Raw genomic sequence first — 23,209 nt, 5'->3', positions numbered from 1 at the left:
AGACGTACAGCGACAGTGAAGGGTAAGGTTTTCAGCTCTTAGCTATTGCTCTGACCTCTTGGCTTTCATCTTTGCATTGGTTCTGTGTTTCTTATTGAATAAGACGGTTGGTTACATCTACATGTTCATCTCCCAGTTCCTCCATATCCTCCCCTCTGTGGTGATATTTTATTTTACTTGTTAACAAATAAAATTTGTCTGAAGATCAGAGGACAGAGCCAGCCACTAGATTAAACATAGAAGCCAGGCAGTGGTAGCACACACCCTTAATCCTAGCACTCAGGAGGCAGAGGCAGAGATCCATCTGGATCTCTGCAAGTTCAAGGACACCCTAGACTACATGAGATTAATCAGGTCTAAAAGAAATAGTAGCACACACCTTTAATCCCAGCACTTGTGAGCTCATGCCTTTGCTACCAGTGTTTGGGAAGCACACACGCCTTTAATCCCAGCACTAGAAAGGTTGAGACAGGAAGTGATGTGGCTGGGCAGAGAAAGGCATATAAGGAGACAGGAACTTGAGGCCTTTCAGCTGAAGACTCAGAGACATTCAGTCAGAGGATTCGGGGAGTTGGCAAGGTGAGAAGTGGTTGTGGCTTGTTCCTTTGTCTCTCTGATCTTTCAGCATTTACCCCAATATCTGGCTCCTGGTTGTTATTATAAGAAAATTTTGATTTTGTGCCATACCCCTCACCCCTGCACCACTACTCAAAAGAACGAGTATTTGAAAACAAACAAAAAAAGCCACCCCACTCCTCCATTTTTCCTGTCTCTGTGGCAGCATTGAGAGCTGTGATATGTCCAGCAGTATGCTCTTTTGTCCAATCCAGTCCCACCCACAAATGCTCATTGCTTTCACTAGTTCAAGACATCTGAGACACAATCATCATTGGACCCTCACCAAAACTCCTTTCAGAAATGCTGTTGCCCTGAGTCATAGAGATCCTGCAGCTCTCTTTCTGCAGGACCAGTCCCTTCATGCTCTCCAGCAGGTCATCGTTAAGGTAGATGTTAGAGTCAGCCAACCCAAGGCCTAGAGTGTGGCTCTGGGTGGTAGCTGAGCTGGGCAGTCCTAGTCACAGGGACTGCCCCCCTCCGGCAAGGGGTGGAGCCAGCTCTCCTCACCTATGCCATCAGGACCAACTCTCCCACACCTGTGGTGAGGGGTGGGGCCATCTCTCTGCTGCCTTGCCCTCCAGCAAGGGCAGAGCCAACTTTACCAGAGCAAATGAGAGACAGGGAGGCTCAGCACGGCACTGCTAAGATTTCAACATGCATGGTTCCTATGAGCCCCTGTGGTGACACAGGCAATGGACATCAATAAAGATCCCAGCTACAGAAGAAACATGGACCAGACATGGCCCTGAGCAGCAGCTAGGGCCCAGATATCACCATGGTTCAGGTGGCAGTACAGGCCACCCAGATTAGTATGGCCCCAGCAGCAGCAAGGTCCTCAGACACCAACATGGTATCAGGTGGCTGACCTGACCCTGAGCATTTGCACAATCCTAAGTGGTAACAGGAACCACAGACATCAACTCAGACCCTGGCTAAAATGGCCAGGGACCCAGGCAGGGCCCTCAGCAGCAACCTGGCCCAGACAAAAGCATGGTCCTGGGTGGCAGCCCAGCTCTCAGATGCCACAAGGCCAGAGATTATAGCCTAGGCCTTGGGCATCCTTCTAGCCTTTGGTAGCAATATGGGGAATGGATGTCAACACAGATCCCAGCTATAGTAGGACCATGGACACAGACAAGGTCCTTGGCATCATCTCAGGCCTAGATGCCATCATGGCCTCAGGTAGCGATGCAGGACACTCAGATCAGCATGACCCCAGTGGCAGTATTGTCTACAGACACCAACATGGCCCCAGATAGTGGCCCAAACCCCAGGCATCGTCATGGCCTTCAATAGCATCAAAAGCTAAGGACATCAAGAGAGACCCTGGCTGCAGTATGGCCACATACCCAGACATGGCCCTCAGCCTCAGCCTGGTCCCAAGATGTCATTGTGGCACCTAGAGGTAGTGCAGGACACTCAGATCTGTATGGCCCCAGCTGCAACCTGACCCTCAGACCTCCACCTGGCCTCAGGTGACAGTGTAGACCCCAGGTATTTGCATGACCTTTGGAGATAACAGGAGCTATGGACATCAGCACAGACCCTGACTGTGGCAAGACCACAGTCCCAACCATGACCCTAAACTATAGCCTGGGCTCAGATGTCACCACAGCCCCAAGGGGGCAGCATAGGTCACTCTGTTCAGCATGGCCCAATTAGCACCTTGGCTTTCAGACATCAACACAGACTCAGTTGGCTGATCAGACCCTGGGCATCTGCACAGACTTCAGTAGCTACTGAAGCCATGGACATTAACACAGACCTTGGCTGTTGTAGGGCCATGGACCCAGACATAACCCTTGACAGCAGCTCAGACCTGAATGTCATCATGTCCCCTGGTGGCAGCACAAGTCACTAAGATCAGCATGGTCCCAGTGGTGGCATGGCCCTTGGACACCAAAATGGCCAAAGGTGGCAGCCCAGACCCCAAGCATCCTTGTGGCCTTTGGTGGCAATACAGGGCATGGATGCCAACACAGATCCCAGCTGCGGTAGGACCACAGACCCAGACATGGCCCTATGCAGTTTCCTAGGCCCAGACATAACCCTGACCCTGGGTGGCAAGTAGGCCACCCACTTCAACCTGCTCCTTACCACATTTGCTTCTTCAGATCTGCCTCTTTCCACACCACATGAAGCTTCTCTTTCTCTCTCATTTCTCCATCATATATTACTCAACATAATGGCACCTCCCCACCCAGCACCACAAGGCAGACCTACGGATGCCTTCAACAAGCCATGACTGTGAGGACTCAGGCTGGTCCCAAGTGTCTTTCACCTAGCTGAGCTGCTTGGCATCAGAGCAGCCAGTGGAAGGCTTTAGCCAGCCTGGAACTGTTGGGAAATTCTTTGTTGTCTTCTCTGAGAAATATTATTGCCTCTCTAGGTTACAGATGTACAGTGAAGTCTCCAAGACTCTAAGGGTTTGGTAACGCTGATCCTTTCACAGTGTTTTACTGAGTGTGCCTCATCTACCTCTCAGGTGCTTACACTGCATATTCTACAGCTCAAATTTTCTTAAAAGCATGCCCTTCCCTGAATGGCTATCTTCCCTCAAATCACCCCAAGTATGTTATGGGAACATGGATAACCTCAGGTATTCATGTGTACTCTCCTGAGGTAATTAACATATGATTCAAGCCACATTGCAATCTGACACTATTATCCCTAACCATCAGGTCAAACTATAGAACTGGAATCTTGCTTAACACACCTCTTCTCTCTGGGTCTGCATTTATACCAGGTCATATAATATTCAAATCCAAGCAATGGAGTTTGTAATTATTAGAAATAAATAAATGCCAATTTTCATATTGTTTCTTAGTACAATCCCAACTCCATAATGTTCCCATCAAAATATGTAAGCCACAGGCCCAGTACTGAGCTGTACCAGACAATATGCCTACCATGGTCTCACTTACTAAAACCTATCCAGTTTTCTGACTTGCTTTTTCCTACAAACAATTTATCTTAATTTTCTATTTTCCAATAATATTTGATATGCAATTCTTATTATCACACTAGAATTTTTAACGTCTTGACAATTTGATAAAATGCCCCATTTTTATAATGTATTGTAGGGGAGAATATTCAAAGTTAATTCACAATGGTGTTTTGTAACTCTTTAAAACTACAATATCAAAGAACACTTAGAATTTTGAAAACCGGGTGATTTCATTTGACAGTTGTACCTAGTGAAGTGACAGCTCCATACTGGAGACATATATGTGCTATGAGAAAGCAGAAGTAGGAATTGCAGAGTGTAAAGGATTGAATGAATGAGAGAAATTAGGCATCTTCTCTTTTGGATTGAAAGTCTTGTTAATAAAAATCATCTAAAAAAAATAAAAATCACCTACAAACAAACTTGAAAGAAAGCTTATCTGAATTTAAGAGTCAAACTATACTGTAAGTGAAGTAAATGTCTCAAAGCTGACAGAAGATAGATGGAAAGAGGGAGAGAGGAACCAAGCCATTTGAGTTGACTGTAGAGGTCAGGAGGCAACAAAGAGTATATGGAAGTATACTTAGGAAAGAGCTAGAAATAGAGAAGGGTAAGTTGCACTCTGAAAAGCTAGTAGCCTCTCCAAGGAGAGCTCTGCAGGAGACAGCACTGAGGGTAACCTGGGAAGGACAAATACATTGTCCCATTAAGGACTTGTCCCTCCTTCTGTGTTCTCATTGTTCATCTCTCTGCTGTTCTTATCCATCCAGAATGTCAGGAATCTCAGGAACAAATCAGGGTGTCTCAATCTTAGTATTTGAACTGAGGAGTCATTGATAATCAGTGCAAGGCTACAACTGAGTTTTGAACTCAGACTTGCATGGAATTGATCTTCCTACAAAAATATGCAATTTACAGTGTTTGAGAAGAGCCAAGCATAAGTAAGGACTACCACTGAGAGAAAAATTGTTGAAAAATATCTTCTTGTTTTCAGCTCTGGACAAATATGATATCAGTGTATAATTTACTATTACTTATGGGGTATTGAGTATATAAGGCCATGATTTTATAATAAAGTGTCAGAGGTCCATGTATTAGAAAATCTGGAAATCCTATGGAATGTCTGCTTGGATTACAGCTTAATCTATGGAAACACAAAACACACACATACATACAAACACACACTTACTCTTATTAACACTTGAGAGATTGTATTCACTTACTCATGGACTCAAGCTTACAAAGATTCTGATACTTATTGCATCCAGGCATATTATCTACAAATCACAGGAACGGTCATTCTATATGACATACTAAATCTAACTCTGTAAGAACACTCAGGTGTAAATAACAGTAGATCATATAAATTTTCCACTAACAGATAAAACAGCATTAAGATATTTTGCTGAATATTCATGCATGCACATATCACCCTTCAGTTCATTGTCCTATATACGCTCTATACTCTCTTTTTTCTCCTTCCTGTTATCATATATATATATATATATATATATATATATATATATATATATATCATTCAGTCTCTTGTTTTTGGTTTTTCATGACAAGGTTTCCATAAAAGTGAGGATTCATGTAGACTGTGGAGAAATCAGTCCTTAAGAGACCACAAGAGTATTGAACTTGGGTAATGACTAAATATCAGGATGATTATTATATATCATATATTATCAATATTATATAATATTATATATTATAGATAACTTTTACTTAACCATATAAACCAAAAAAGATTGAAAGAGTATAAACAATGTATTTCAAAGCATATAAAGCATATGACGATATATCATGAATATAATGAAGAGGTATCAACTGTCATTTTGCCCTATCCTTGTTCAACATTTGAATTAACAATCAAGATACTCCACTTGAATTCTCACTTGAAACTGTCCTGTGGAGAAAATCAGTGCAAGTTACTTCATATGACCATAATACACAGCATTATTTCATAAACACATTTCCCCGTTGGTACAAAATGCATGGTAATTAAAAAAAGAAGAAAAATTTTCATGAATAATTATGATAAAATCAGTAAGATGTTATCAACTCTAATAGTAATCTCTATTCTCTATGCTCAGAAGAAGAAGCAGGATCTACGTTGTATGAATAAGTACAACAAAAACATGAAGGAATATACTTCTTTCTTCTCCTAAAACCATTAAGAGGATAATGATCCTGACAAATGGGAATTCTAAGTTAAAAGGGAAGATTTCAAAATGCAATATTACATCTAAATGAGATGAGGGAGGAAACATCCTAAGACCTTGTTGGGTAATGAAAGATGCTCAGTTTTAGAAGCAGTTGCTCTACCACACTTGCTGTGTAAATCCACACACAGAAAGAGGATCTTTCCAGCTGTTAATCTTAGTTTCATCTCTGAAATCCATGGTCACTGGTTGGGGATCGAATTCCTCAACGTTTGGCTAGGAATCTCTCATTGGGCAACTTAAGGTTTTTATTTCAGCCTACTAAGTTCTACAGTTCTGACCTGCCCCCTAGATTTTCACAGAGGGTTCTGCTTTCCTAATTCATAGAACTTGTAAAAGATAAATATGATGGTATTGACTGAAAAAGAAAAAAAAATCTTATGTGTCTATTACAGCTATCTGTTTTCCCTATGAGATGTTATATCACAAAGACTTTTTAGAAAACTTCTAGTTAATGGCCTCTGAAAGATCACAACATATAAAGCTGTAGAAGGAAGAAATAGACTTATCTCCAAATTTTATCTATAAATTTTGAAAAATCAGTATGGGTAAAGTTGAAAATAAGATATGAAACAGTGACTTGTTTCAGCTCAGGTGTCTGTTGGGGTAAACCAAACTCCCCCATATTGCTTGAGTCATAGCCCCATGTGTATCTGTAAGAAATAGGAAAGGATGGTGTTTTCTGGTGTGTCTTTTCAGCAGGCCGAGTTAGCTTTTGTTCAGGGTTATAGCATGTTGTGAGAAATATTGTGTTTTCCATGAGAGTAGTGAGGTGCGCTGTCCTTAGGCTTCAGGATGCTGACACTGAACTTGAAATCTACCATAGTTTCTCTGACACTGACCATGAGAGGATTCCAGATAAATCATGTACGGAACATCTTACAAGGACCTTTGGAGTCTGACCAGTTTTTACTGGTACCAGTGTCAGCTTGTGGCATGATTGGCCTGGAGACAATGGCAGCACTATACCCTGGAGCCACAGACAGAGAGTAGAGACTGGGTCTACACAATTGCATTTAAAATGTTTTAAGAACTTTGACTTTTCTTGACAGTGAGACATGTCTGTTCCTGGCATCACCAATTGCTTCAAAGAGGATGATGGGCATCAAAGTAACTCCATATGGAGTTTGGAGTTTGTTTCCTTTATGGAAAAAGCTAGCCATGTGGACAAAGAAAGTGGCCCTGCCTTGACTGCTGACAGTATGCTGTACAAATTGGACAAGTAGGACACAAAAGAAAGTGATTGCAGAACTTTGCCAAGACAAGGTGGGACAGTCCTTCAAAACTCCTGCTTCACAGATAAGTCTTTCAGACACACTAGGCCTGTGAGATGAAGATGGATGCCCCATCTTTGCAGAGTTTCTTTGCAGAGGAACTTTGGGTGACTGTCCAGGCAGGCTGATGTCCCTGTCATTAGGTAACATTACATCCTTCTGGAGTCTTTGATGGAGCTGAAGACTAGATAGTTATAGTTTTCTTTAGTTATAATAAAAGACAAATTAGATACAAAACTTTAGACTCACCAAAATAAGATAGACAATTAAGTATTTTTTCTCTAATTTTGTGAAATGCAAATGGATTGGATATTGTTACTGTAATTCTTACTTGATAACTATTTTTGCTTTACTGTATTAAGGTTAAAAACCTTCCTTTTTAATTAAACACAAAAGAGGGGAAATGCTGTAGGTTAATGCTCTTGTATACTGTAAAGATTTGTCACTCAAATTGGTCTAATAAAATGCTGATTGGCCAGTAGCCAGGCAAGAAGTATAGCAGGGCAAGAAAACTAAGAATGCTCAGAAGAGGAAGGGCAGAGTCGGGAGTCACAAGCCAGACACAGAGGAAGCAAGATGAGAATGTCAAACTGAGAAAAGGTACCAAGCCACATGGCTAAACATAGATAAGAATTAAGGGTTAATTTAAGTGTAAGAGCTAGTCAGTAATATGCCTGAGCTAATGGCTGAGCATTTATAATTAATATAAGCTTCTGTGTGGTATTTTGGGAAGCAGCTGCTGGGTATTTGGGAGCTGTTGGCAGAACAGAAACTTCTGCTTACACACACACACACACACACACACACACACACACACACACACACACACATAATCTATGCATGGACACAAGGTGGGAACAGTTAAGAAGACATACCAGTCATCTATCTCTTCCTTCATGCTGGCTGTTCTAAAATGCAAATGGCTCTGCTGCCTTTTGCTACTTACAACCAGCATAGCAGTTGACAGAGAAACCAGGATAACTTCAATGCAACCTTGATAATGCAGCAGCTGTTAACACTCCCCATGAGTGAATAAGCCTTCGTCTCTTTTAGGAGCCTGAAGGATCTGTTGTGCTCTCTAGAAAAAAACGTGAGGGCAGCCACCCACCCAAGCACAGAACATTTTATTCAGAAGTATATTACCAGAGGAGGAAGATGTATACCTTGAAAGTAATAATAAGCCCCCCAATTATCAACATCCATCCAATTAATTTTGAGAGGGAAATATTCCCTGCCTTACTGCCACCAAATCTGTCTGGTACCCAGGAAAATGGGTGGAAACCTTATAGATCAGGAGCTGTGGAGACATGCCTAGTCTCTACAGGTACCAACTTAACTACTGTGTAGCAGGTTCTGACCCATCTTGCAGGAGATGGAGGCTGACTCTCCAAGGGTGATGGCCAGCAACAGTGGAGTCTGTGTTAGCACAACATCTCCTCTAGATCCTAAAATTATAGAAACAGAGAATATATGAGGTTTGAAACAAACATATAAAGATATATTTATGATTTTTATTTCATTATTTTCTTCCAATTGCTTTGCATCTCTTGTTATACTTCTGAGAATACATAATATAAAAATGTATTTGGATAAGAAGATAGGGCATTTAGAGGCCTGTATTAATTTTCCAACATCTATCAGTGCCAGAGTGCACCCCAGAACATGTCCTTCTGTGTAGTAACACAGGCCCATAAAGTCAAGGAAACTGGCTCAAACCAGTTGCCAAGGCATGCACATAATGTACTTCCTTATGAGCCAACCTGTAGTTTGCTTGAAGGCCTAGCAACAGGAGCTGTCAGAGTTCCTGGTCACTGTCAATGTTCTTGATTATGGTCATCCAATAAGGGAGACCATGCAATGCCACCAGATTGTGGCACAGAATGGGTGTTGGGAGAAGGTTATATAAGGTGTAGATGAATTTCTATGTGGTCTTATTAAATAAGAAACACAGAGCCAAATATAGGGGTGAAAGCCTTAAAGATCAGGAAAATAGTGAGAGCCACCAGCTAGCCTTAACTCACCACACCACCATAGCTTCCCAAGAGAGCTACTTCCTATCTACCCAGGCTTTTATTGCCTTGCTGTTCTGCCCTCTCATTTGCTCTTAGCCCAGCTACCTCACTTCCTTGTCACTGCCTGTCATTACAGAACTCCAGGTCTCTGTGGTTGGTACTGAAATTAAAGACGTGTGTCACCACACTTGGCTGTTCCTTAGTGCATCCTTGAACACAGAGACTCTGCTTGCCACGTGATCGGATTAGGGCATTTGCCACCACTGCCTGACTTTCGTGTTTACCTTAAAATGGCTTGCTATTCCCTTTGATCTCCAGGCAAACTTTATTTATTAACATACAAATAAAATATCACTACAATAAGGCCTTCCCTGTTATTAAATAAATGAGTTTGTTGTTTGCCTTCAACTGACTCCAGGTGTCTGCGCCATTGACCCACACCTTCTCACCCCCTCCCCCAAGGGAGCCATTAGGATCCAGCAACATCTGCCCTCCCCCAAGGGAGCCATTAGGATCCAGCAACATCTGGCACTTGAACTTGGACCTTGACAGCACCCCCATGACAGTGTGTTTCGGTGAGAAGGTCCCTCAGTGTTGTGTTCTTTCAGTCCCTTTGACAGTTAAGCATTGGGACCCCCATTTATTTCCTCCTTTTGTGTTGTCTGTCATGTTTGTCTGCCTATCCTGTTAGGAAGGCACATTTTTTTTTCTATTTAAGTTCACCTGGCACTCCACATAAGGACTGACCCAGCCCCCAGAAGGCTGATCCAAGACTTGGCTCCGAAACACCATCCTATTTCCAGAGACACCATGTGGGCATACAGTCATGGCCTAAAAACCTACGTGTATCCCCCTAAGCACATACATAAGGGTCTGATACAAATTATACCCCTGTTGACTGTCATCTTCTGACTGTTGTTTGCTTGCTGTTTCCCTCTAAAAGATGGGTAATCTTTTTATTACCCCCACCACTTCCCTGTCGGATATCTCTATAATATTTGACGATGATGAGACAGATAGTTTGGGCCCCAATAAATCTGTCAGTTTAGGCCCCATAAAATCTGTCAAGGACAATGTAGCTGTCAGTTCGGTCCCCCAAAATCTGTCAAAGAGAATGTAGCTGTCAGTCTGAGGCCTGTGAAATCTGTCAAGGAGAACTTAGGTGTCGGTTTGGGCCCCACGAAATCTGTCAAGGAAATGTGAAGTCGAAGGAAAGGATTTTCACCATCCATCAGCACCTGTCTTGTGATATGTCACATGCAGACTTAAGCATCAACAGTGTCTCCTTGAACTTCCCAGATGTATCCAAGGACCGCACAGTTAGGCAGTTTATTGCCTGTTGTGGTAGATGCACACTGAGTGCAGGCAGAGGACCATAGAGAGAAGGATTCCCATGCAGATATTTGGGCACTTTGAAGCAAAACTATTTCTTGATATGCAAGCAGTATGAGCACGCAAACAAGGAGCAGCCGCTGGGACAGCACAGCCTCCAACTTCTACTTCTCCCCGTGGTTTATGTCATGGCTTGTATCACTGTGGGAGGAGCACTGTTATACTGCAGACAATAATAAGTTCCAACATCTTCAGGCTCCAGGCTACTGATGGTTAGAGTGAAACTTTTCCCAGAGTATTGGCCACTGAACCTTGATGGGACACCAGCTTGCAAACTATCTGCATAATAGATCAAAAGTGTAGGAGCTTGTCCTGATTTCTGCTGGTACCAGCTTAGTGCATTGCTAATGCTCTGACTTGCCAGGCAGTTGATGGTGACTCTGTCTCCTAAAGATACTGACAGGGAGGATGGAGATTGTGTCACTTGAATGTCACATCTGGCACCTGACAGTAGAAAAACAAACAAACAAAAAAAACACAATTAACAATGTTATAGTAGGAATTCTCTGATTAGAAAGGAAGTGATGGCTACTCTGGACTGAATAATTTTTCTATCCTATGCAACTTACCTGAGAGCCAGAGAAGCCAAATTGCCAGGGCCTGAGCAGGAGACTTCATGACCATGCTGTGTCCTGACTGGACTGACTACTGCAGGGACTTGAAGTCAGCTAAGAATCTGCCAGTTAAAGGGGAAATGCTCTGGGCACATGCAAATCAGCAAAGTTTTTCAGTCCTAGGGACAGCTGCAGAGTTTGCTCAGTTCAGTAACACAGGAAGTCTCAGTCCATAGGGACCCTCCACCAGACCTGGGAGACACACACTTGCTGCTGAGAAATGTTTTCCCCTTAGGGACTACAGGATATAATTAGTCTAGAGTACTTTAAATGGGGTGGTTTGGTTTGGTTTTGTTTCTTACTACATGGATAACATCATACTTTTCTTTCTAACTTTGAATATAAGTTAATTGGAGATGAATATAACTTTGAATATAAGTTAATTAATTCTAAAGTTGAATATAAGACAATTGGAGATTTAATTCTTTGGAAACTGCAAGAAATTTAAGCTGAGGATAAAGTGTTTTCTTTTTTCTTCTCTGGGGTTTTGTGTGATAAATCATCAGGACAAGTGATGGACAGAGATATAACTTTGGCTAAAAGTTATATGCGTAGAAGGAAACAAAGGGAGGTCAGTATATGCATACATTTATAGCTATATGGTAAAATAATGAAATGTGAAAACACCATATGATAAACATAGTTTAATGATCTGTAGGGAAGGACCTAGATACTGAGTGTCATAACTAAACTGTCACCCTCACATAAGGGTTTTCCTCTATTTCTCAAGGCCTTTTTTCACTTACCTATTCTCTGCCTTTTGAAAGTCTCTGGAATGTCTCTTTCTCTAAGAACACTAAATAATCCCCAATTCAATGTCTCTTATACTCTGGGAAAACTACTCATGATCTTTCTTATTCAGACTTTTCCCTGTTAGAAGAAGAGGCATTCTACAGACTGAGTTTATTTTTGAAATCACTCTGATCCACAAACCTGCAAATTCCACATCAAATATCTCTTCTAGTACTATTTCACACAATGATGATTATTTTTATGTCAACTTGACAAAAGCTAAAGTCATCTGAGAGGCGGAAACATCAATTAAGTATATGTTTCCATAAGGTAATGCTATATACAATCCTATACATAATTTTCTTAATTAATAATTGATGAGGGGAGGGCTCAGTTCATTGTCGGTAAGGCCATCCCAGGAGTAGGGGTCCTAGGCTCTATAAGAAAGCATGCTGAGCAAGCCATAAGGAAAAAAACTGCCCCATGGCTTCTATATCAGCTCCAGTCTTCAGGATCCATCCCTGTTAGAGTTCCTGTCCTTTCTTCCTTGGATGATGTACAGTGCTGTGGAAGCATTGGCCAAATATACCCTTTCCTCCCCTGCCTGGTTTTGGACATGGTCTTTCATCACAGTAATAGTAACCCTAACTAAGATATACATTGAAAACAATTTTTTTCCTGGCTTTTTGGAGCCCACTACTTATGGTGAGACACCTTGCACAGCCTCGAGGCAAGGTGAGGGGCTTGGACCTGCCTCTACTAAATGAATGTCCTCATGGGAGGCCTTACCTTCTTGTGGGAAGGAATAGGGGAGAGGGGGAGGCTGGAGGGATGGGAGAATGAAAGAGAGAGATCTTTGATTGGTATACAACATAAATTTTAAAATATTCTTAATAAAAAAAAAGAAAATTTTAATTTCCTCATGCTTTCTAACAATGAACTCTGGTGTGTCACCAATCTGTAACATAACTAAATTATCATATCTTTGTTCCATAAGAATTTACATATCTAATTATGTCTTTCTTAATTCCTCACAGTTTTGTACATTGACTTAAACTTTTTAAGGAGAAAGTTTTTAATTTAATGGGCTTTACTGTTCATTTATAACCAGTGAGCTTTTAAAGTCAGTTTAGGATTCCCCCATGCCACTGAAAGACACTGCAAAACTTCCACAGCAGGATATAGAGGCCCTGGCTACTTGAGCATCAGCACAGAAAATGCATGAAGTAAGAGCCACAGAGGTCAGCTCTCCAGGAGGAGGCAGCAGAGCAGATTCCACGGTGGAAAGGATTTTAAGTAACTCACACTGCTTTTTGTTTTTTGTTTCTGTTTGCTTTTTTCTCCTGGCATTGTATGTTTGTGGCAATTAACATGGTGTAGTTTCTCCAGTGTCGATTCTGTGTTGTTCTTGGGAGAAGTCTGCATCAAGTCCAGTGTCCCCACCAGGTTCATTGTGATCTGATAATGCTGTGGGCTTCCTGCAGCAGGAGGCCATAAACAGGGCAGACACATGGGCTAAGGCTCTGCAGAATTTCCCCCTAAGACTACTGAGTTTCTGTTTCCCTATTGGCACCTAAGCTGTTCTTAACACAGTGAGAGACTGAATCAATAACATGCTCCATCAGCAAGTGTGTCCCTCACACACCCACCGTCATCCAAACTGCAAGACTCTTTGACACTCAAGTTAAGAGGACTTGGTTTAGATACCCCTCTATTTTTGTGGGATATTTGATCACATTGTGAACCCTGAATTTGTATTAATTAAATAAAACCTTGAGTCAGAAGGTGGAGCCAGCAATTATTGGATAGAAAGTAGCTATAACGTCGGGCGGTGGTGGCGCACGCCTTTAATCCCAGCACTTGGGAGGCAGAGCCAGGCGGATCTCTGTGAGTTCGAGGCCAGCCTGGGCTACCAAGTGAGTTCCAGGAGAGGCGCAAAGCTACACAGAGAAACCCTGTCTCGAAAAACCAAAAAAAAAAAAAAAAAAAAAAAAAAAAAAAAAAAAAAGAAAGTAGCTATAGAGAGTTAGAAGGAGTCCAGAAACTAGACAGAGAAACACACAGGAAGTAGTAGGGAGTGACTTTGAGTTTGGCCATCTTTTTTGGTTTAGTATCATAGAAGTTTTAGTATCATGGAAGAGAATCTATCTTTCTCAGTTGCTGTGTAAGGAGAAAGACAGCTGGTTTCTTCTCTGCCTTTCTGAGCTAGCAGGATTTCACCCCAGCATCTGACTCCTGGGTCTTTATTGGTAAAAATAGAACTATAGAGAATTAGTCAAAAACTAAATTTGGCTGCAGAGTCAAAGGCAGTTCCAGCACAGTTCACACAAACCTCCTGTCTGAGCAGTGGGGCAGTGATTGAGGAGCCCCAGTCAGTAGCTGAAATAGCAGTAGATTCAGGTGCAGCCACTGTGAGGACAATAAAACAACCTTCCGTTCCATGCTGTCCTTAATCTTACAGAGAATCGGTTTCCTGAACTGTCACTCCTCCCTTTCTAATGCATAAGATCACTCTAAAAATACTTACTGTGCAGTTAGCAATCACTCGCTTTAAAGAATATTATTGATAATTCAAAAATATTTTCAGAGTCTCTGTTTCTCTGCCTCTGAATCTGCATCTCTCTCTCTCTCTCTCTCTCTCTCTCTCTCTCTCTCTCTCTCTCTCTCTCTCTCTCTCTCTCTCTCTCTCTCTCTGTGTGTGTGTGTGTGTGTGTGATGAGATGATCATCTCCCAGCACTCTTGGAAGTGGCCTTGATCATCTGTATCTTACAAACTTTTCTCCCCTCTTCCTTGGTGTTACAGTTGGACAGGAGTTGGATAGGACTGTTGACTCCTTTTCTCCACTGGGAGCTTTCCAGTGAATTTAAAGAGAAATTTATTTTTAGTCTCTCAAAAATTGGGGAAGCATCTAGCAAGAAGCAACAATCTGTGGAGGAATGATAAGAATATTCAGCCCCTGCAACAAACAGTTCAAAGGCCACAAATCACATTCATCCATCTTTCATACATATTAAAATCCCTTGTGGTTTTTTAAAATTATTTTATTCTGTTTAGAGAACAATTGTCAGGTTAAAAGGTGAAAGAGATATTTCTTTGATGACGGGTGATGTGGACAGGAGGAGACATATTGAAAATGTGGTTAGAGATTATGCTAGTTTAGTTAAGTGTGAGTTGTGGTCTCCAAGATCCTGGGCCTCACTAGCTCCAGGGAGTTGACTCGGTTTCCACTACCAAACATGATTTTCCTTTTGTTTAATGGGCCCTGTACTCAACTAAAAAGCTGCTGATTACCTCAAGCTATGTAGACCACTGCTAAACTGCACACTTAGTCACACTGTCCTGGTCACTTTTTTAGTTCATAGTCATCACAACTGGTAGGACTATTGGTTTCTTCCATCCCTTAACAGCGTGCATAGTACATTCTGAAAAAATGAAAGCTAATACCTTGAATGATGCATGCTATAATTTAATTATAATTAATTTTATAATTAATTTTCATTTCAAAATTTCTTCTTTAGGCTGAAGAAAAACATAAAATTTATAAAGTCTCCATCACAAAATGTATCTATTATGATGTATGGAAACTAAGAATATTGCATTTCAATTAGTTAAAAAAATATAAAAAGAAATTTGGTATATGACAGAAAATGGTTGAATATTTTGAATACATAGGTAAGATCAGTATACTTATGAGGTCCTCGTACCATTGGTGGAGAATAAGGAAGGAGACACTACCCTGAAGAGAGAAGCCATAATGAATGTTGTAATGAGGTGAGAGGACCTTAGAACAGAGCTTGGGGTGTCTTGGAGATGAGAAGGCAGAAACGGATTCTCTTTTTAGTGCACTAGATGAAGCACAGCCATCCCACATCTGATTTTAGCACAGATAGAGTCCTGTAAATTAGTACTATGAGATCATCACTTTGTGATTCTGAAAGGTATTTAGGTTGTAGTCATTTATCACAGGACATACAAAAAACAAATACATGCAGCGTCCTTTTCCCCTTTGAGAGGACGGTTGCCCTATGATTTTGGAAATCTTGTCACATGATCCCATCTTGGGGGGAAACCTTCAATTTGAAATGTACACTAAGAGAAAGAAGTAAGAAGCTTGAAGAGGAAAGAGTGGTAGTATTTTATTTATATCAAATAATTTCATGTAAACCAGTCAGGTAAAAATACTTGACAGAAAATAAAACACCAAAAATTATTTATCCACATCTATATCAATATATTTTACATTTGGCTACCACGAATCATCTTTCCCTTCAGCAATGCAGCTATGCTCATGAACAAATTCTGAAATTGTATTTACAAAAGGTAGGGAGGATTTAAAACAGACAAAAAAGTCAGCTTTTCTCTCTTCATGCTCAGCTGATCTGAAGGCCTTTGGACCCTCTTCATATTGCTGCTTCTTATATAATAAAAGAATGTAGGTATTTGCAGGTGGTTCCTAAGGAATAGCCAAGGCCTTTCTCGTCTACCAGTCTCAAGTTTAACCTACTCCCTGGATGTTTCAGTCTGATCCTCCTATACATGCTTGAAAATTCTGCTGTACTGTTACCCAAACTAAAAAAAAAAACAAGGCAGCTGAGCCATCTAAGGCAAGATTTTTTTGGAGTTTGTATCACAGTGGTAGAAATGGTCATAGAATCCATGAGACTATAAGCTTCCCAGCAATTCAGGCTTCACTAAGTTAATTTGTAATATGAAATTGGTCATTGACTCGATGTCAACAAATTGGTCTGTGATGCCAAGAAACTGGTTGGAAATTCTAGAGCTGAAGAGCTGCAGAGACTGGACTGGCTTCAGCATGTACCAATCTAAATTGTGTTTCCAATAATCTGTATTAGGTCCTGACTTGATCTGCAGATACTGAAACAGCTTCTCTAGGGCCTACTGGCAGAGTGAGCAGAGTCTGGGTTATCATGATATTACCATTGGATACGAAAAGAATCATAATACAGAAATGTTATTTAATATAGACATAGAAAAATATTTAAAGATTGTTTCCTCTTATACTTTATTTCCTACTAATCACACCCACAGCTTTTGTTCATATTCTAAAAGATAGTTCATTCAAAAAGAAAAAAAACAGATATTTACAAATCATAAAACATGATCCAGAATTAACCTGTACCATACTTTTCCATCTATGGCAGATCTATGACCAGGACACAAATTCTTGTTCATTATGGCTTCTTTCTCAGTCACATATCTAAAACCACATAACCATACTGGAACACTAGATGCCATCTCACACACTGACAAATCATGAATGAGCAGTGGTGAATTCTAAGAGCCCATTTTATGCTAGGAACCTAAGTATTTCTATTGCTGCAAAAATGACCAAAAAGCAATTTTAGGGAGTAAACAGTTTAATTGGCTTATACTTCAGCATTGCTGTTCATCACCAAAGGAAGTCAAAACAGGAACCCAAACACATCAGGATCCTAGAGGCACGAGCTTATGTAGAGCCCATGGAGAGAAACGGCTTACAGGCTTGCTTTTCCTGCCTTGTTTATCCTGCTTTCTTACAGAAACCAGGACCACCAGCCCCAGGACTACACCACACCCATGGGCTGGGCCCTCCTCCTTGGTCACTAATTGAGAAAATGCTTTACAGCTGGATTTCATGGAGGCATTTCCTCAACTGAGGCTCCTTTCTCTCTAATGGCTCTAGTTCGTATCAAGTTGACAGACAAAACCAGCCAGTACAGCATCCATCTTGGCACCTATTAGCCATCTGTTTCTGACTCCAGTTCCTGAAAGATAAGTTCCCAGTAACTCTAACTCAGTCACCCCCACCCCAAAAATGTGCAGCCATGAATATCTACTTGTTATGATATCACGTGTTCATTCTCATGAGTGAATTATACCTATGAACTGTCATATTTAAATTATTAATCTAGAGTCTGCAGTGTTGGAATAGAAAGGGTTGACTAGAGAAGGATTGAGAAGAGAACATGAGGGGAGAAAATAGTAGAATGTGTGTGATGTGAAAGTAGACAGTAAGGATAGCAGGGGCCAAGAAGTTTAAGTAGAAATAGGACAGGGAATAGCGGAGAGGAGAAGTTGTTGAGTAACCAAAAATAAGAGTGTATTTTTAAAAAAACTGTGGAAACACACTATTTTCTTACTCTATTTTAAAAGGAGAGTCGATGATCAATGAAACAGACTGCACGGTAGATAATCCTCCTCTAGAAATCACAGGTTATAAAACAAAGATCCTAGTATCATGTATAGAAATCCTCATTATGAGAGAAGCCCTAAAGCTATAAAACAATACAGGATATTGCCAGTTTTTTTGATTGCCCACCAAAACTAGGGCACAAATATTACTGATAAAGACAATATACATCTTAGTTGCAGAACATAGAGAAATGGTGCTGGAATTCACCTTAAAATCTCCTCCTGGATGGTTAAATTTTTCAGTTCTGGAAGTTGCTCTGCGTAACCCTGATGTAGAAAAAAGTTATCAAAAGTCTTTCTCAGCTGTGGACTTTATAACCTACAATAATGGCGATCTGCTTGGCAGAATGCTACCTGATGCAATGATCCTTATCCCCATGCTAACGTAGAGCTTTCTGGTTAGATCTGTGACCCACTCACTGGCAGAGAACTAGTGTCTGGTATTGTAAGTCCATCCCAGAGTCCATGGCTAGGGATGTCATACAAACAACTGGTGTTTTTCTGAATAGGCATCCTGTCAAATTGTTTTCTTAATATTATGTTTAAACCTAAAGATTAGTGATGTTATCAGTGTTCATCAGAGAAACACCTTTATGTAGTGGGTGGTACTTAGTGTAGAAGCTCACAGCTCTTCAAAGTGCTGGGAATAACTATGGTGTGTTCACACTGATCCTCAACAGGATAAGTATACCCCCCCTTCAGTCTCAAGGGACATCTCCAACAGGATGTAGGAAGAATGTAAGAAGAAAAGAATAGCAAGGAACGCTGTCAAACAGTGGGTTCTGGACATAATCATTGTACTTGTGAACTCACTGCTGTGGTTCCCTGCACAAGATTGGATCCATCAACATTTCTTCATGAATGGAGGAGAGCCTGATGAGTTCCTACTCTTCAATAACAGACTATTCACAGTTAATGGCTTCTAGGAAAGGCTGTACCATTCTCCTCAGTGTTGTAGCCACTATTGCTGTTAGCCAGTAACAAGCTGCTCTGCTCCAGTGCATAAGACCCAACTCATGTTCATGCAAGCAAAGAAAATTAACTCAGTGACTTAAAAAAAATCATTATAGTTTGAGGAGGTTGTGGAGAATAAGAGTTTCAGTGTTAGAGGGAAGAAGATAATTCGGAGTAAAAATAAAAATATAAAATAATCATTATTTATGTTTTTAAATCTCCAAAGTATATAATGAATTAAAATAAAACAAAATTAAAAATGAACAACACAGGCAGTATATGGGACACCACCGAGTGAATAGAAATTATATTGCTGGGTTTATGGGAAGAGGAGAGAAAGGTGAAGATACAAAAAAACATAGTTAATGAAGTCCTATCTGAACATGCAGGTCCTGAAAGCTCAAAAACTCTCAAATAAATTCAATGCAAAACAACTGTCCAAAATATCAAATCTCAGAGAAAGAGAGCAAGAGAGACAGACAGACAGACAGACAGACAAGAGACAGAGAAACAGAGGGAGAGACCTAAGATACATTGAAGGGAATCCTGCTAGACTCACACTAATTTCTTAATAAGAATATAACATGTAGGAGATAATTGGGTAATATAGCCAAAGTTCTAGCAAGAAACAACAACAAAAGTTCCCTGCCACCACTGGTGACAGCTTATGTTGGAGAGGATTCGGAGCAAGGAGAACACTCCTCCAATGTTGGTGGGAATGCAAATTTGTACAGCCACTTTGGAAATCAGTATGGTGGTTTCTCAGAAAATTGGGAATCAATCTACCTCAATATCCACCTATACTACTGTTGAGCATATACCCAAGGAATGCTCAATCATACCACAAGAACAAATGCTCAACTATGTTCATAGCAGCATTATTTGTAATATCCAGAACCTGGAAACAAACTAGATGCCCCTCAACCAAAGAATGGGTTAAGAAAATGTGGAGTACTACTCAGCAGTAAAAAACAATGATGTCATGAAATTTGCAGGCAAACGGATGGAACTAGAAAAATATCATGCTGAGTGAGGTAACCCAGACTCAGAAGGACAAACATGGTATTTACTCACTCATAAGTGAATACTAGATGTAAATCGAATGATAACCAAACTATAACCCACAACTCCAGAGAAGCTAGCTAACAAGAAAGACCCTAAGAGGGACACATTGATCACCTTGGGAAGGGGAAACAGATGAGATCTCCTGAGTAAACTGGGGGTGGGGGGTCAATAGAGGGTAGAGGATGGAGGATGAGAACATAAGGGAACAGGATGGTGGAGGCTGAACAGAGAGGGAGTGAAAGGGCAATAAAAGAGATACCATGATAGAGGGAGACATCATGGAGATAGGTAGAAACCAGGTGCTAGGGAAGTTCCCTGGAATCCACAAGGATGACCCTAGCTTAGACTACTAGCAATAGTGGAGAGGGTGCCTGAGCTGGCTTACCCCAGTAATCAGATAGGTAAATACCCTAACTGTCATCATCGAGTCTTTCTCCAGTAAATGGTGGAAGCAGAAGCAGAGATCCACAGCCAAACACCATGCCGAGCTCTAAGAGTCAAGTCAAAGAGATAGAAAAGGGATTCTATGAGCAAGGGGCATCAAGATCATGATGGGGAAACCTACAGAGACAACCAAACCAAACTAATGGGAACTCATGAACTTTAGATTAACAGCTGTGGAACCTCCATGGGACTAGGCAAGGCCTTCTGCATAATTGAGACAGTTGTGTAGCTTGATCTGCCTAAGGGGTGCCCTGGCTGTAGGATCAGGATCCATCCTTGATTCGTGAGCTAACCTTTTGGAGCCCACTACCTATGGTGGGACCATTGCAAAGCCTTGATGCAGGGGAAATGGCTTGGACCTGCCTCAACTGAAGGTACCAGGTTCTGCTGACTCCCCATGGGAGGCCTTACCTTGTCTAAGGAGGGAATGGGGGTGTGTGTTGTGGGGAAAATGCTGACAGACAGGAAGAGGGAAGAGAGCAGGATCTTTGGTTAGTATGTAAAATGAATAAAAAGTTTCCTAATTAAAAAAAGACCAATAACCTGCTTTGTATTCAGCCTGTTTTCCCTGCATTTAAGAGAACATTGTTACAAGCTGCCTTGCTTCCCTGAGTTTCGAAAAACTGAGCATTTACAAAAAAAAAAAAAAAGAAAACAGAAAAGAAAGAAACAACAACAAAAGTTCCCTGACCCCCAAAAAATACAATTAATGGAAACCTTCAGAAATGAAAGAAAAATAAGCACTCTCTGGAAACTAAAGAAAAGTAATTTAATCTGAAAGTAGGTTTACATGAAATTCACCATATTTACACAACTGTAGAAGAAAAAAGTTAAAATTTTATCAATATATAAAAACACCAAACAAAAAACAAATTGGAACAATGGAAAGAATATATTAAAAACAACCAGAAAAGTCTAGCATGGATATGTTCCTACCCATCATTAACTGTGCATGTACTTGGAGTGAAAATAAACATGGAGTCAAAATAGTAACAACAGGTAGATGGAGATTAAATAGAACTATTTGTTCATCAGAAAAGCAAGACTTCATGAGTAAAAAATATTCTAAACTTAGGGAGTCAATGAACATACTTTACTCAAAGAGAAAACAAAGGGGAATAGAATATACAATATTTATATTAATAAAATGGAATTTAAGTCATAGGCACAAAATGTGACAAATGAAGTAATTATATATTCAAGAGGAAAGTTAAAGAAATACGTCTCAGTTTCTTGTCTGTTTTACAGGATAATTTTGAGTGACGAACGCAGACAAGAACTGTTCAATCAGAATGGGTTTTCACTCAGACTTAGCCCAGTCGTTCAGGGTTGCTGAAAATGCATGTGTTCACCATTCTTTTAAGGCAATTTCATTGTTACTGCAGCTGAAGAAAACTGAGTTGCGTGACACTTGAGGTGTAACCAAAGCAGGCACTCATGCTCCAAATCCCTCAGCTGCAAGCAATAATCTGGAGATCCTCAGTGCCCCTCCCTCTCTCACACAGATAAGTAACATATTTAGCAGCTGGGCCTCCCCAAGCAGGGATGTTTTTGTTAGGGTCTGAATCACTGTGGGTGGAAAATATGAACCTTGCATGCAGTAATACACTCCTAAATCCTCAGGCTCCACTCTGCTGATCTTGAGTGTGAAATCTGTGCCTGATCCACTGCCACTGAACCTGTCTGGGACTCCAGAAAATCGGTTGGAAATCTTGTATATCAGGAGCTGTGGAGACTGGCCTGGCTTCTGCAGGTACCATTCCAAATACGTGTTTCCACTACTTAGTAAGAGGCTCTGACTAGACCTGCAAGAGATGGAGGCTTCATCTCCAAGGCTGACAGGCAGGGAGCTTGGAGTTTGGGTCATCACAACATCACCTCTGGAAGCTGAAATAAAGACAGAGAAGTACAAACTTAAGGACACACTTCATAAAAATCTTCATATATTCTTTTTTATATTTATTTCAGATGAGATGTTCATTTTTACACACAATTCTTTATACACTAAAATTCCCTTATTGAACAACCAAATGGATTAAAAGTCCTAAGGGGCTTCAAGGCAAGAATTATACCATCCCATTCCATTGTGCCATAATCTTCATTATAGAACAGGTTCTCTCCTATCTGAAACCTCCCTCCACTAGATTTATACCTCACAGTCCCCATCCTGGATGATAAAACCCCTCTGTCCTCTCATACATGGACAGAATATATGTGATGAGCAGGAGCCCAGGGTTCATTCTCCCTACCCATTCTCCTTTCTCACTTCCCTCTGTCCTCACCAGGAATCCTGAGCAACAGCAGCACCAACAGCAGAACAGGCAACTTCATTTTGAAGAGGCAGTCTGTGGAGACTGATCAGTCATCACAGGATGCCAACTGAGCTTTTATCTCAGACTAGCAAGGGTGGGTCCTCCCTAGAGAGCAATATGCAAAGGTTGAGGTTAGTGTTACAGTATAGATGGAGGAAAGAGTCATGCAGGCTTCTTATGATTGCAAAAGTCATGGAACATCTTCTATGTCAGGGGTGACAATAATAAAAGTGTGCTTAACAGGAAAAGACGATGCTAAAGACTGTCAATCTGTACTACAGTAGACATTCAATAAGTGCTGTATTACAGAAACACTAGAAGGAGTGGAAATGAAGACATGTATGCAATCATTCTCTATGAGTTGAATAATCATGCTTTTGCTCCACTCTCATGAGTTTTACAGAGAAATCCCTCTTTTTACGAATGG

At 40.8% G+C, this 23,209-nt stretch overlaps 2 gene segments (V, D, J or C); both read right to left on the bottom strand.

The window, feature by feature from the left end:
- Positions 1-10,589: 10,589 nt before the first annotated feature.
- Positions 10,590-11,086, bottom strand: LOC128099578 (immunoglobulin kappa variable 1-27-like). The segment is given in 2 exon segments: positions 10,590-10,912; positions 11,038-11,086. Coding segments are annotated over 2 exon segments (372 nt in total).
- Positions 11,087-21,921: 10,835 nt separating this feature from the next.
- Positions 21,922-22,801, bottom strand: LOC128099577 (Ig kappa chain V-II region 26-10-like). The segment is given in 3 exon segments: positions 21,922-21,966; positions 22,041-22,357; positions 22,753-22,801. Coding segments are annotated over 3 exon segments (411 nt in total).
- Positions 22,802-23,209: the final 408 nt, after the last annotated feature.

This window comes from Peromyscus californicus, unplaced genomic scaffold, assembly GCF_007827085.1.
Source record: "Peromyscus californicus insignis strain IS unplaced genomic scaffold, ASM782708v3 Scaffold_6__1_contigs__length_162567912, whole genome shotgun sequence".
NCBI classification, from domain to species: Eukaryota; Metazoa; Chordata; class Mammalia; order Rodentia; family Cricetidae; genus Peromyscus; species Peromyscus californicus.
This window is presented reverse-complemented; position numbering and strand designations above follow the sequence as displayed.